The following is a 15,622-nucleotide window of genomic DNA, read 5'->3' on the forward strand; positions in this document are numbered from 1 at the left end:
TTCTATTTGTTAGTGTTATAGTCGTAATTGTCAAATTAAAATACATTACTTTTTTATTTAAATTACTATGAAATTAAATTTCAATTGATTTCTGTTTCAATAAACTATACGCTCTCAAAGCAAAGTTAATTTCCGTGCTTAATTAATTATTTGTGCGAGTAAATTTTTTAATTTTTTTATAAATTGCCTTTAATTTGACCTAGTAAATAAAACTACTTTAAATGCTTTTTCAATAATTTATTTGTTGTCAGCTTGAACAACTAAGCACGCCGAAGACTAGGCAACTTAAACTTAAGGAACGCTTACAATAAAATTTTAAGCGATAAAATCTTCTATCTTGTGATTTTTGACATTTCTGAAATAAATTTTTTATATTGAATTTAAATTAATAGTATTTAGCTGAGTGTAATTCTCAAACATAATGCTAATTAAATAACCTAATTGACTTAAACTAAGTTTTGTCGAAGTGCATTTGGGTGCGTTTTAGTTTTTTATGGAATAAAGTTCTAAACATTTCATACAATTAATTGAATTTTTGTTCATCGTTTGCCTAAACCTAACTAAAACTACTTAACTAATATTTAGTGCAGATTTTTTTTTACTAAGATAACTTATTAAGTGGTATCTCCTCAGTTGGATGCACCTGATCCTTTGGTTCTGGTTTGTGTGTGCGACAACATTTGGTTTTTATACCACCAACGTCTGTGCGGCATATAACACCAATTATTAGTCCAATTAAAGCGATGACCATAATACCTAAAATATTTGAAGTTGATTATTTACTGTTATTTTTATACTAAGATTCATTGATTCTTACTTATCAACATAATATTTATGGCTTCCTGTGAAATTGGAACTTGATATGCTTTCTCTTCTTGCTCATTATTTACAGCAGTCTTTGTTGGTGATATGTTAGCAGTTAAAATTGGCCGCTCATTGGAATCGCTGTTGTTTTCACTAGACTGTGTTAGATTCGTCAGGTCAATTGTTTGTAGAATTGAGCTCGTCATATTATATTCTAGTTTAAAAAAAATAAAAAAAAAGCGAAATAAATATTTATAAGAATATTAAAAACTGTAAAATATTATTATATTTTACCGCTTCTGTTATTTTGTGGTTGCTTTGTCTTTTTCACTGAAGCTGCAGTTGTTGTTGTTAGCTTGTTGTCCGAGTCTGGTGGTGCTATATACGGCGGATCTGTGGCTAATATTAAACTCTCATTAAACGAAGAACCCAAAACAAGTTCAAAACAACTTATATCAAAATGTTTAAAACTTATATTATCGATAGATTTCAATAAATTACAGAGCTCCTGTACGCTCTGTTGATCCAATTCCGGCAACCTCAACTTAATAAGATTTCGCAGTGGAGTGAAAGCTTTAGTATTGATTTTCTGTCAAAGAAAAGTTGTAGAATGAAGAAACGTCAAATAATTTGTTTATGTGCGTGAGAAACAGAACTAAAAACTTAAAGCTTTAAAAAGCTTTATTTGTTATTCTCTTACTCATTGCATGTGTGCGAGTGTTGCCAGTCAAAATAAATTTTAAAATGAAATATTTTTTGTTTCTTTGTTATATATACACATACCAGATTAAAGTCATTATGATCCAATTTCAGTGTAGTTAAAGTGCTGAGATTTGTGAATGTGTCATTGTATAATTCCGTCCAACTACAGTTTCGGCATGATAATTCTAATAATCCCGGTTGATTCAAAAAAGAGCCATCATTATTTAGAACTATGGAATTATTGCTTAAGTCCAAAGCGCTCAGGTCATAGGCGCCTGAAAAAGCATCAGAACTTAGCTCTGTTAAACGATTGTTAGCTAAGCGCAAGCGTTGCAAACGACGCAAGCCTTCAAAAACCTGCAATATATAAACATTTGTTTATATTTATATTTATTTTTTTGTATTTGATTTTTATATATTTACTTCTTTTTTAACTTCTGCTATTTCATTATAATTTAGATTAATTTCTCGCACTTTCGTGCAGTTAGTGAAATCAGTTGGAAGTAATTCTTTGATTCGATTATTACTTAAATCTATAATTAAAGCAGTGTTTGGTAAATCTTTTGGCACATGTGTTAAGCGTCCATTAGCACATTGTATATATTTGTAATCTTCCAAACAGAGGCAAGTTTTAGGACAATTTGGTTCTAGTACATGATTGCTGCGTTTTGGTAAATCTTATATATGTCATTGGAATATAAAAATTGATTATTTTTATAAAATCTTATAGTTTAAAATGATAATTATTTATTGTAATTACCTATATTATTAAATAGAAATGGTTTTTTTGTAGTAGTAGTAGTTGTAGTTGTTGATTTCAGTCTATTCATATCTGTAGAATTATGAGTATTACGTTCGGGTTCATCATAGTAGTCGTCATAGTAATCAGCATATTCGTCATCATATGATGAGCTTCGATTTGTAGATGGCGCTCCATATACACAACAAATACTTGAACAAAAATTAAATAAATTAATATAATTCTAATTATAAGATTTGAATTTTTATATTTCATATATTATAATATATTATTTTTGAGTTATATAAAACTTGACATACATAGGTAATATCCTAAGTTAAATGAGACTATCATATATTAAGTATTTTACTGAGTTTCATACTTTCCAAGTTATTTTTATAATAATAACTTTATAATAAAATAATAATAATAAAAAAGTAACTTATTCCCTTAAATACAGTATATTTTTTAATATATACAGTCAAACTTCTATAACTCGTAGTATCATTTTGCAAAGAAAAGATTCGACTTACGGAGATCTCGAGTTAAAGAATTTTTTTGTAATTGTATGTAATTTGCTTCTAAACCCTGTTGCACTCAATTTAGTTCGACTTATAGAAAATTCGAATTATAGTAGTTAGAGTTATGGAAGTTTGACTGTATATTGTATATATTTATCTTAGCATACTCTTCATAGTAGTCGGTTGTGTATCATGTAGGTATATATTAAATTTTATAGTGTACCTAAAATTTTGAATGCCACTAAATTGATATATTAACAGTTAAGTAAAAAAAAAATATATATATAAGGTTTTTCTATAATTTTGGTTTCTGGTTCATATAATTATATATGTTTTAAGACTTCTTGTGCTTTATAGAACCGATAATTTGAGCATAACGAACTATCAATTTATTGATAGGTAGCTACTAATTAGCGCGAACCGTTCATAAACTGTGTACATGTTTTTAAAAAAGATTAGATAAGAACTGCAAAATATAACGTCAAATTTGTTTTATATACATTTTTATATTATTATACGATTAGATAAATTAAAAGGTATTAATTAATTATTAGATGTTCTATCGGTAGTTGCTCATTTAGTCATAAAACAGTTATGTTAAGTATGTAATAAGGAAAATTTGTGTTAATTGATAAGTTATGAATACTTTTATTATTTTTGTTTGTGTAATCATTGACTAATAAAAGATTATTATTGCTGTGTATAGTTCAATATAAGTTTTTTTTGGGTATAAATATCAGCTTAAATTGTCTTCCTAATTTCTGTTATTTAATTTTTTAGTTGTATTTGAATTTATTATGGTATCAAGTATGAAACTATTTTTTAAATTACAAGTTATTGTTGAAGTAATTTTTTAGTATTATTTTATAAATAAACTACGTTTCTTTTAAAAAATTTTTCAATTTTTTTTAGATTATCTCTCTTTTTAAATTTTTTATATATAATTTTATTTAATATTTTGACTAAATATCGCAATTCAACATTCTGGTGATTTATATTTTTTGCTTTCATTTAGTAAAAATCTTAATTTATTCGTTATTAGATTTGTTTTTAGTTCACAAATTACTTTAGAGTCGCAAAATAAATGAAGATAGTTTATTACATTTATTTTAAATGTGGATATAAAAACTTGGCATTTGCTTTGAAACATAAAATATATTAAAATTTGTGCCATTTAAAGCAGTGTGAACAGTTTCTAAATATCTTAATTTAATTTGATTGTAAATTAAGAGATTTGTTTGGTGTGAACATAGTTATTATTGAAAGTCGTAATTAAATATTTCTAACTAATAATTTATCCAAGTATTTTAGTTCTTTAAATCAATCGTCTGTTTTACTTTAAGTAAACATATTAAATTATTATTTTAATTTTGGTTTTTAAAAAATATATTCATTGTGTTAATAGACTGAAATTTATTGTTTTAATTCTAAAATTATGGAAGAGCAAATGTTAAAAAAAACATTTCAACCATTTCAAATTTATTAACTATATTTTGTAACATTATTATCTGATGGCAAATGTCCTTTTAGTTATTTATTGTATTATTTAATTAATTAACTATATTAGTCCTATTTATTTGTGATGATAATGACTATTTTGCTTCATATGATAAAATAATATATTCACAATATTGTAAAGCAAAGAGAAACGAAAGAGCTAAAATAATTTCATATATTATTAAGTTTTTGATAGCTATAATTTTGTAGCTTATTGAATTTTTATTTATAGACATTATTATGATTAACCTAATTAATTAATAAAAATGCTTAAACACACCTAAAAATATCTACTACACTAAAATGATTTTATTTTATATATAAAGTAATTTTTTTCCCCTATAATACTATAATCCTCCATATTTAAATTTTTTTTTATTATAAATTGGAAGACTTCACGCAAACTTATGAAATCGTTCCTTGTGTATTTATCGCTTCTTCCTAGGTATGCTAATTGTCCTTTATGCTTGACCTACTTTTTTTGATGTGGTGTCTTACAAATAGCTAATTCCCGCCCATATAAACATATCCATATAAACATATAGTATGTATCTTAGTGGTTATTTTTATACAATTGCATTTATATGTATACGTCATGTCAACATAAGCTACTGCAATTATGGCTTGTTTGTTGTTATTATATATATGTTTTTTTTTTGTGAATCTTATTTAATGGACGTGCTGAAACTCAAACATGTTTGCACTATGGTTTCAACGACATTTGACCGGTTTTTGTTTTGTATCTTACTATTTAGCCTCATAGTCTCTATCTGCTGTTTTGCAGACTTAACGTTTTGTATGGTATTCTTTTTACTTATTACTGTCTGTTTATGGTTATATTTGTCAGTAATCCTGCTTCACTACATAACACACGAAAAATGATTTCACTTCGTAATGGAATACAAATTTATGCTTCGTAAACAGAACTACTTATTTCACTTCTAATAAATTTAAGAAAATAATTATAAAAAAATGTTAAATATATACAATTTTTTAAGTAAATATTAATTTTTTATTTATTTTTTTGTTGTCAAAATTGAGTATCTTTGACACTTATATGGAAATATATGGACGGTTTAAACCGAACTCCTTAACTCGGTATATGATAATTTCACAAAAGCTTCTTTATACTTTAAAATTTACCAATACCGGGTACTGTCTAAATACCTTTTTATGCATTTTTAGCCACTTTAGATTTTTGTGGCTTCTTTTTACTAAAATTTTTTATACTTTACTGTTTTTATTATCTAAAGTATATTGTGTTTAATTTACTATTATGTTTAATAGCATATTCTAAAAATTGCAAGTAGTACACCATGTATTTTGTGGGACATATTAAATAAAAATATACATTATAAAAGTGCTACAAAGATAATGATGAAAAATCATATATATTCAAATTTGCTTATAAATTTTCTCACTTCATATATTATAAAACTACATTTCATTAATTTTATTAATATAAATGAAACTCAAAAAAAAAAGAAAAAAGAATTAAGAGTGTGATACTGTTTCAAAATACACATTTCAATAAAAATTTTATTTTGCAATCATTAACACATTGATTACTCATTATTGTATTGTTTATATAATTATAACAAAAATATATAGAAATATAAATATTTTAACAATAATAAAAAACATTTAAATTTGATTTTAACAATGCCTGTAGTAAAAATATATAACAATATTTCCTTGAAAATCGAACATTGATAGGTCGAACATTGAACATTGATAAAGTTAACTTCTAACAGGTATTTTATTTTATAAAAAGTTAATTATGTTATAAAAGTTAAGTTTATTAACCTATTAATTATCTTGCAGTGATGATTAGTTATATTGAACCTAAAATAGTTACACTAATGATAAGAATGGTGTCTTTTTTATTTATCTTTCAAATTAAAAAATTTAAATTTCTTGAATATAAAATATTCGAATTTGTATTATTTATGAGGGGTTTCTCAACCACCGGTTCGCGGCCCGGTAACAATCCTTAAAATATTGTATTTTCTTCTCTAATGATATTATTTTAAAGAATGATATTGGTATTAATTCTTGCATAGGTTACTTTAAATTATATTGGCTATACCTAGGGAATCTACTTAGGTCTATTGGCTCATTGTGTTACCGTATATAGAGAAAAATTCATGGTTTAAAACCACTTAGAACAATTTTTGTAAAACTCATTGATTTTTTTTTCAGTTCACAATACGTTTTAAGCTAAAAAACACTGATATAAATAATACATTTTTCAAAATTCAAAAAAAAAAAGAATAAAAACGTACAAGATTTCTTATTAATGCAAAATTCTGTTATGGGACAAGTTCTATATCTAAGCATTTGTAAAGAAAATATTAGTTTCAAGATGACTTTAAATAACAATTATTAATTAATATAAACCCTTAAAAAAATATAAAAATGTAAATATTTGTCCTAATCAAATTATTGCAAATTTACAACCTATTGGGTTTTGTTATCGTCATAGAAATTTTGTTTCTTAAATTATTATAGAAAATTTTTTAATACTTCTTAAATTGTTACCAAGTGTTTGTGTTTTTTTTATTTAAAACTGAAGTAATTACTCAATTGTTAGTACAAAGTCCAGATCAAATATACGTACATTATGACAACTTGGATAAATGCTAAATGAATACACAAACAATTAACTTTAAACATTCTCATAGGTTGTTATCGCAATTAAGTTCAAGTTTTAAAAGTAAAACACTTTGTACTTTGGCATTAAGTAAAAATTTAGTGCAAAAATAGAATTTATAGCAAAAAATGTAAATTAAAATTTTATTGATTACTTAATTATCATAAATTGACTGAAAACATTTAAATGTTGAAATGAATAAAATCTTTTTTATTGTAACTAAAAGTGTAAAATGTAAGTTAAGTTTTGAAAAGTCCATACAAAATTTATCAAGCAGATGACGTTAGATCTAAGTGTACAGTATGCATCTTATTCAAAACATATTTCACCTCTTGATCTATATTAATTAGCTATTAATGAAAGTAAGTTAGATAGAGAAAAACCTTTATAACGATAGTAAAATATTATATTATTTTTACGATAATAATATAGAACACTATTATTCTTTAACAACTCGCATTATATGAACAATCTATGGATATCTATATATTCAAGGTATTCTTGATTTGTAGAAACAAAAAATAGTTTCATAAATATAGGTAGGATCATATTCTTTCATGTTAGATAAAAATTATGATAATATATTGTATCTGTTCTATTAGACTTAATCAGTATAATAAAGAGGTTTTTGAAATAGTAGTGAACTACAACAAAAATATTCATTATTATATTTTTGGCTGACCATACAGCTGTTTCGAGTATTGCCAAATACCTAACCCATCATCAGTGGTCTTGGAAATACTTCTGGTATTTAATTATTCGTTAATAATTTGTTTGAGACTGCAAGTACCAGGAATCAAACTCGTGCCCTGTCAAATTTGAAGCTCAGAGTCAGCGCTCGTTAACCAACTGCCCCAAGCTGTGCTTGACTTTTATGTTCGCACAATTTTTTGGAGTTTTGTGTATTTGCTGTGAAAGTTTTATTAACAAATTCACTTTCTATGTTATATAAGAACGATTATCAGTATTGTTATCTAAATATGTTATTACTTCGAGAAAGAAGAAGAAAGATTCCATACATTAAATTCTTTTGATGCTAGACACAAACAATGATAATACATCTATTTTATAATAGCTGTATAATTATTATTAAGATTATAATAAATAAAAGCATTTTTTGTGTCCAGATTTTTCTTAAAAGTAATGTTATTTTTACGCATTTTGTTATATATAAAATTAAACTTAAGTTTATGATAAATTTGATATATTACATTAGAAAAAAAATAAAGCTCATTTATACTTTATTTTTAATAAAACTATTGCAGAATAGAAATTGGAGTTATATAAATATTGATAACATAACAAGTCATGTCTTTATAATTGTAATTATAAAGTGAAGATAATTATATATTAAATTTATATAAATACAAAAACTTTACATATTGTTAGGTTTTAGTGTTAATATTAATTTATATAAAATAATATATGATTATTTTGTTAAATAAGAGTAATTAAATTATAAACTATATTAATGTCAAGGTCTAGTTTTTTTATTTTATCATTATTTGTTGTTTTACCTTATGCTGAGTATAAAAATCAGTAATAATCCGAATTTGTAGTAAACATGCATATTTGTTGCCTTATATAAAATTTTTTTCAATTTATCTTAAGATTTTTTTTTAGTGAACAAACACTTTTAAAATTAATTAAATACTCAAAAAAATTCACTTGATTATTTTATTTAAATGCTGTCATTGTGTAATCTTTCATTTTATGTCAAAAAAATCTGAACTCGTAGATCATTTTCAATCTGTTAAAAAATTCAAAACTTTAAAACTTGTTTATTTAAAAAATGCATTTAACAATATTTATATAGCTTTTTAAGAAAAATATTAGTGCTGTAATTATTAATAGAATTAATTAGAATATTATTATAATATTATTATATGCCATTATTCATTTTCTTAAGTAGTGAATTAATATTAGTTTGAATTTTAATCATATACAAAGTCAATTTTATTTATATATCTATATTTTTACGCTAACGTTATTATTATTTGTTATTATTACTAATTATTATTATTTATTATTATAATTAATTATTATTATTTCCTTGTTGTACTTTGGGTAAAGACACCGCTTTTAGTAAGAGCATAGAGCGGATATTTTCACGCTAATATTACTTTTATATATATTCACATTTGTGCACATATAAATAATTGTTTCTGTGAACCTATTTACTATTTAATATATTGTTTATGTTGCTATAATATAACAGTTCTTGTTATTTCGGGCTAAGAATCTCTAAACTTTCTTTATTGATTACAATAATAAAAATTACACACGCCATCTGCTGGTATAGTCCTTGTTCCGAATGGTCATTTCTAATTCTAAACAATACCTCTTCTTTTTACATACCCCAATCTAATTTAAATTACACTGGCTATTTGCTGGTATAGCCCATGTTGTTTTGCCTACCCCTAACATAATCATATTCTAACCCATATATTTGAAATTTGTAATTCCTTTCGTGCTTCCTACAACATAGATCTACTCGGGTTACAATAATACCCTAGCCGCATCTAGTATATTATGCTTTTTGTACATTAATCACATATAATTTCATATGTTTTATGTTTTCAAATAAAATCGAAATCGATGTGAAGATTGATGTGCTTATAACTAGACTATATTGACATAGTAGAAAATGTTGCACAGAAAATTAAAATTTTCTAAAATTTATAGTTGCACGCGAGAATATGGAATTGTGCCATAAAGAAGTAATTCATTTTAGATTATCGACAAATCTATTTTTGAAATTTATAAATTTTCGATCATTGTTACACATACTTTTAGACGATCACAACTATTTGGTTTAATTCCGTTTATTGATCGTCAGGTTCTTAGAAAATCTGATATATCACATGTTAATACATTGTCTCCAAACCATTTCATACATTTGCTTTTAAGTAATTTGTTAACTATAACGACTTTGTTACTAATATTTTCAGTTTTTTTTTGTTTATATTTTTATTTTCAATTGACGCATTGCAAATTACGAACAATTGTTAAAAGTTAAAAACTGTGGTTTGCCTCACAAATTACAGATTTACTTGCTTTATTTGTAAAATTGTTCATTAAAAAAAAAAAAAAATAAAAAAATGCGAAGTCATTTTTCTGAAATGAGTAACTAAATAGCATTGTTTATTGTTTTTCTGGACAGAGAATGCAAATGCAAATTGTTTAAATAAAATTAAAAATAAACTACACAGTAATAATGAGGCTGGCTGAAGCTCATTAAACAAATTTAATGTTTTTTCTTTCACTCTCTTACAACATTGTCTCTCCCATGTTTTGTGCTTCGGGCTATGGACCACTTTATCTTATCAACTTAGAATGTTTTTGTTATATAGTTTCTTCATTATTATTATTATTGCTTTTTTAAGTCGTCTATGTGCCTTGTACCGCTGTCAATTCCTAATCTTTAGATTTTGTTTTTGTTTTTGTTTTTGCTTTTGTTTCTTTTTGTTAAGACAAATCTCGGAACAAATAGTCTAATTGATGTTGTACGAGTACTCGTTTGTAGTATAATTCTTTTAGATTTTATGGAGAGAAAGATTAGCATTATTTTTTTATGTGAAAAGATGGTAATAATCAATTGAAATGTTAATGGTAGCTAACAGCAGGCTTATCAGATTTTTTGTACTCATTTATAATTTAAAATTTAATATTATTAAGTAAAATAATGAAATTCATTTCTTAAACATAAAGTAGTAGTGCTTTTTGGTGGATCACTTATAAACCGCTACAAAATTCATTGAACTTTTATGCATATTTATGTATATTAGATATAAACATATTTGCAACAAATATATAAAAACATAAATACATATTTTATTTTTCTTTTAAATTTTTTCAAAAAATTTTATATATAAATAAACATATTTAATCAGGTGATTTTGCACATAAATTATAAAACTCTTTTTTAAAAAACCGAAAAAAGTAAAATAAATGAGTGATTATATTATTTTATTATTTAATGATAAAAAAAAAACATTTCAATTTGCCGCCACATTTTCTTGCAAAGGTATAGTAAGTAAAATATTTAATCAAGTTTTGTTTTTAATTTTTATTTTTTTATATTTTTTTTTATTTTGCGAAACAACATTTATTTTGCAATGAAATTTTTAGTACACGCTTATATGTTTGTGTGTGTGTGTGTGTGTGTCCATAAAATAGTCAGTGTTTTTAATCGCTGTACTGGCAGATCATAAAATATTGACCTTTAGACATATCGGTGAGTTATTTGCCGACTTTAATTATATATTTAACATTAAATTAGCATACGACGACGAGTGCTTTAATAAATATTTTTTATAAATGACACATTCTCTGTTTTAGTACAAAATAGCGTTTCTGTAAAATTTTATTTTTATGATTAATTACAAAAACAATGCAGAGCTTCTAGTCTTTCACATGTCGTCCCCAACGAACCGCCGCACATAAACGTTCCAAAACAACTGATTTTTAATATTTTTTCCATACTCAACGAAATGGAATTTTATTTTGAAATATAAGCTTTTGTATATTTTTTTTGCCGTACTCTTCTGTTTTCGTACTCTTTGCGTCTTCGAAAAGCTTTGCAATGTTCTCTTATTTTTTCAAGTTTTTGTTTTGGAAGAAATCAGTTGGAACGCATCTACGAAAATTGCATTAAAAATATTAAAAATTTTGTTAATTATTAAATGTAATTAAATAATTAAGTTAAAAGTTATTTCATGTTATAGCAGACATTTTCTTCTTCTTCAAGATTTACTTATTTAATCATATAGATAATAATCAAATGTCATGACTAATATATTTTTATTGTTTCCAATTGTTCGGAAACGTACATGTCAATGACTTTCGATTTTATGCAAATGCCCGGCATTTCCACATTTATTTGTTATTTTCCCTTTTCCGTTATTATTTTTGTATATCACTTCAGTATATATATCCACTAATGTATGTGCATATATATACATATCTAGTATTTATATTTGAATTTCTGCTCCACTTGTTTCTACATTTTTAAACAGATTCAACTAAACCCAGCCAGTCAATAATGAATGCTGCGCTGCATTAAGCGAATAGTTGCTTTATATCCCCTTTGGAATCAACATTTCTACATATTTTATATGTTAGTATAGCTTAGAGATATATTATTAGTTTTCGCATAAACAACAACTACTCGCATAGTTGATTATGCAAAATATTTATTCAAAACGTTGAATTTAAGTTAGCATTAATGTTGCATTTATTTTACAATATGTATTTTTTTTAATGAACTATTTTACAAAATCATCTCATTGACATAAGTTAATTATAATTTAATAACTAGTTTAAAGATTTAATATATTTTTGTTTTTAGACGGTTTGAAAAATGTTCTATAGTAATTTCACTCTCAAGGTATTGCCAATATTTTGTATTTTCTGCAATAAAATACCTTCGAAACTGTGTAACTAGTAAGATTTTACTTAAACCAATAGTTCCTAACTATTAGAGTCTATCAGAGTCTTTGACTAAAATTAATAGATTACTTCAATGTTTGTATAGGTGACATTTTCTCATATCTATACCACATAGGTCGAAAACTTTATTCTCGAGAGTATAAATATTCAACATAGAAAACTTCTTAATTTTACATTCATTTTATTTATTTTAACTCATTTATTTCAGTTGTAAAATATTGAATTAAACATACTGTTTGTTTGCACATAAAAGCCTGACAAAATCGCCATTTTGTACAGAGTTACCATCAAAAGTAGTGTTTACTTTATTTGTTCTTTTGTGACATGCTTACAAAAGAAAAGCTTACTGCTGGCTTATTTTTAACTTCCAACTTTTTTAAAACTGCTCAAATCATATGGTTGCCAAGACTAAAAATTCATCTATTGTGAACGATTTTTGAAAGTACGTACAAAATTTCCAGTTAATTGTCAAGAAATATTTCACAAATAATATTCAATTCTTTTTTTTAAGCCTAACAAAATTTCCGGTTCTTCCAGAGTTGCAATCAAAAGTAGAGTTAATTTTATGTTGTTCTTTTGCGACATGCTTACAAAAGAAAGGGCCTAATGTTGACGTTTAATTTTTATGGATATAATCTTTATATTTTGAAAAAATGTTATTCATTTTGAAAATAAGAATTATTCTGTTGTTGAAAAGAAAGAGAATTGTAATTTACATTTTCTGTTAGTCCAAAAATTTTAATTTTTTTTTTTTCTAGAAAAATATACAGTGTGAACCATGAACAAAACAAAATTAATAAAATTAATAAATAACTATGAAGTAAAATAAATAAATTGAAAAACATTTAGAAAAATGTGTAGAGGTAGTGCAGTATATATTTTGCCGATATAATGTCGATAATATAAATGCTAGATATAACATATTCCTTTTACATATTCCTACATTTATAAAATCAAACACTTTTTATATTTGTTTAAAGATTTAGATTGCTTAATATATTTTCGACTAAACACATTAATGTTAGTTAACAATTTTTCATCAAGCAATAAAAAATATATGGAAATAGGGAATGTTAATCAAACAAAGAAATTGTTTTTGACAACCTTCTTTGTGAAAAAGTTTTCTATCTTTTTTGACTGATGAAATTAAAAATAAATTTGCAATCGTTTATTATTTTCTTATGGCTGCGATATCCTTTTAATATGGATGAGGGTGAACTCTCTTTAAAAATATTACCGAACTCTATATATACGCTGGTGTAGTAAGTAAAGGGTAAATAATTTTGGCAAAAACCTACGTATTTATATGAAAATGATCGAGTTATGTAAAATTCCTTCTGTGAAACCATTACTGATTTCAGCATCGCTCATAAAAAAAATAAAACCAAAATACATCTAAGGTACAATAGAACAATTACACAATTTTCGGTGAATTGTGAACTTCAACGGTTTGAGGTGAACAGTAACTCTGCAACCCAACCCTGGACTGATCCTCAACATTAGAACTGTAGGTAGTCACCCTCAACAGGTTTTTCAGTGATAATCTTTATGTCAGTAGTTCCTAATTCTCGCATTTCTGATGTTCCTTGCATCTACTATAATCAAAAATTTATGTAAAGGAAGGGGTCTTACAAAATGTTTAATGTTTTTTTATTGGACTATATATTAAAACGAAAATGATGCAATTAGGAATCAATATCAAAAGTCGCTATTGTAATTAGTTGGGGAATGTTTTTAGTTGGAGATTATTTTATAGTGCTTATACAAAGTTTTAGATTACTGTCTGATATTACTGATTACTGATGATATTTTCAACAATAAATAGAAAAAACTAAAATGAAATATTTTTCTAAAAGGTGCGAACTAAATTTTGGATTTCTAACGAGACACAAAAATAGAAGCAGTAGGAATATTCATCTACAAAGAATATTAAATTTTGTGGGACTGAAATGTTTTAATACTACGTTTTATTTAAAAAATTTTAAATACTTTAAATACTTTCAATTAATTACATTTTTTTTTAAAAGTGTTATCTGAATCTTATATTTGTACGGTGGTTTTATGGAAAGTTAGAATAGATTCTAAACAATATTCCGGTGAATCAAATTCAGAATTTCAACTATAAATCTCTGTAAGTGAAGAATTTTCAGTTTCAATTGTTCGTTTTAAAGTGTAGCATATAGTGGTCACTTAAAGGCAAATGTTTGCACTTTTAAATTTCAGTATTCTACTTCAAAAACTGAGACATTAGTTTTTGTTGAAACAGAAATATAGACTTTTACTGTGTTTTTACTTTTATTTTTCTTAACGTCCGTTTTAACGAAAGAAACTAAATTCTTAATATAAACTATTGTTTTTAATAGAGAGTTGTATCGAACAGTATTAAATTACAACAATAAAAATTTTTATTTATTAATTAATTGAAATTTTGGCTGACTATACTTGGTACTTGCAGTTTTAAAAAATTATTCACGAATAATTAAATACAAGAAATGATTCCAAGACCACTGATGATGAGTATTTGACAATAACCAAAACAGCTGTATGGTCAACTAAAAATTCAATTAATTAATAAATAATAAAATTTTATTATAATTTAATTCTGTTCGAAATTGAAAACAATATTTATATTAAGCATTTGGTTATTTTCGCCAAAACGGACGTTAAAAAACATCAATTTAATATAAAATTATTATGGAATAATATATGAATAGAAAAATTCATTTACCTTTCCAATGTCGCCTGAGTGAATCGTGGAGTGGCATTAGTATTAACATGACTTTCTTCGTATTAGGTTCTTAGATTAGGTTCTATTCACAAGAAAGTGTAATAAAATCATGTAAAAAATAATGCCTCTACAAACAGAACAGTATAGGAGTTTAACAATTCTAAATAAAAATATGATTAATTAATTTAATTATTCTACAACTGTTTTATGAATTCAAGTAAAAATATGTTTTTGCAGTAATTTTTTTTAGTATTAAATAAGTTTAGGAAAAAATATGTAATTAGAGAAAAACAAGGAGCATTAGTCAATTACAAGGTTTCGTAAAGTGTGGACCTCCAATATCTATAGTTTGCGCACAAATATAAAAATCTTTAAAGAATGCGTTCTTTTAGTTCTCCTGCGTGGTTGAGAAACCTGGTTTGTTACAGAAAACAACAGCTGTCTCCGCAGAATTTTGCGTATTTTTTGGCCAATCAGAATATCAAATCAAGACCTTTGGACCAGAAAAAATGTAAGAGATGTCAACC

The 15,622-nt window shown here is 25.0% G+C and overlaps 1 protein-coding gene across 1 annotated transcript; it reads right to left on the minus strand.

Moving 5' to 3' along the window:
* Positions 1-222: 222 nt before the first annotated feature.
* On the minus strand, positions 223-8,556 carry LOC119669040 (slit homolog 1 protein). Its single transcript, XM_038078766.1, has 7 exons — positions 8,434-8,556; positions 2,267-2,457; positions 1,930-2,183; positions 1,588-1,863; positions 1,099-1,393; positions 818-1,018; positions 223-756 (listed from the first exon to the last, which is right to left on the minus strand). The coding sequence occupies exons 1-7, from the start codon at positions 8,484-8,486 to the stop codon at positions 602-604; spliced, it is 1,425 nt and encodes a 474-aa protein (XP_037934694.1). The 5' UTR covers positions 8,487-8,556; the 3' UTR covers positions 223-601.
* Between the last annotated feature and the right edge of the window lie 7,066 nt (positions 8,557-15,622).

Source organism: Teleopsis dalmanni, chromosome 1 (assembly GCF_002237135.1).
Source record: "Teleopsis dalmanni isolate 2A chromosome 1, ASM223713v2, whole genome shotgun sequence".
Taxonomy (NCBI): domain Eukaryota; kingdom Metazoa; phylum Arthropoda; class Insecta; order Diptera; family Diopsidae; genus Teleopsis; species Teleopsis dalmanni.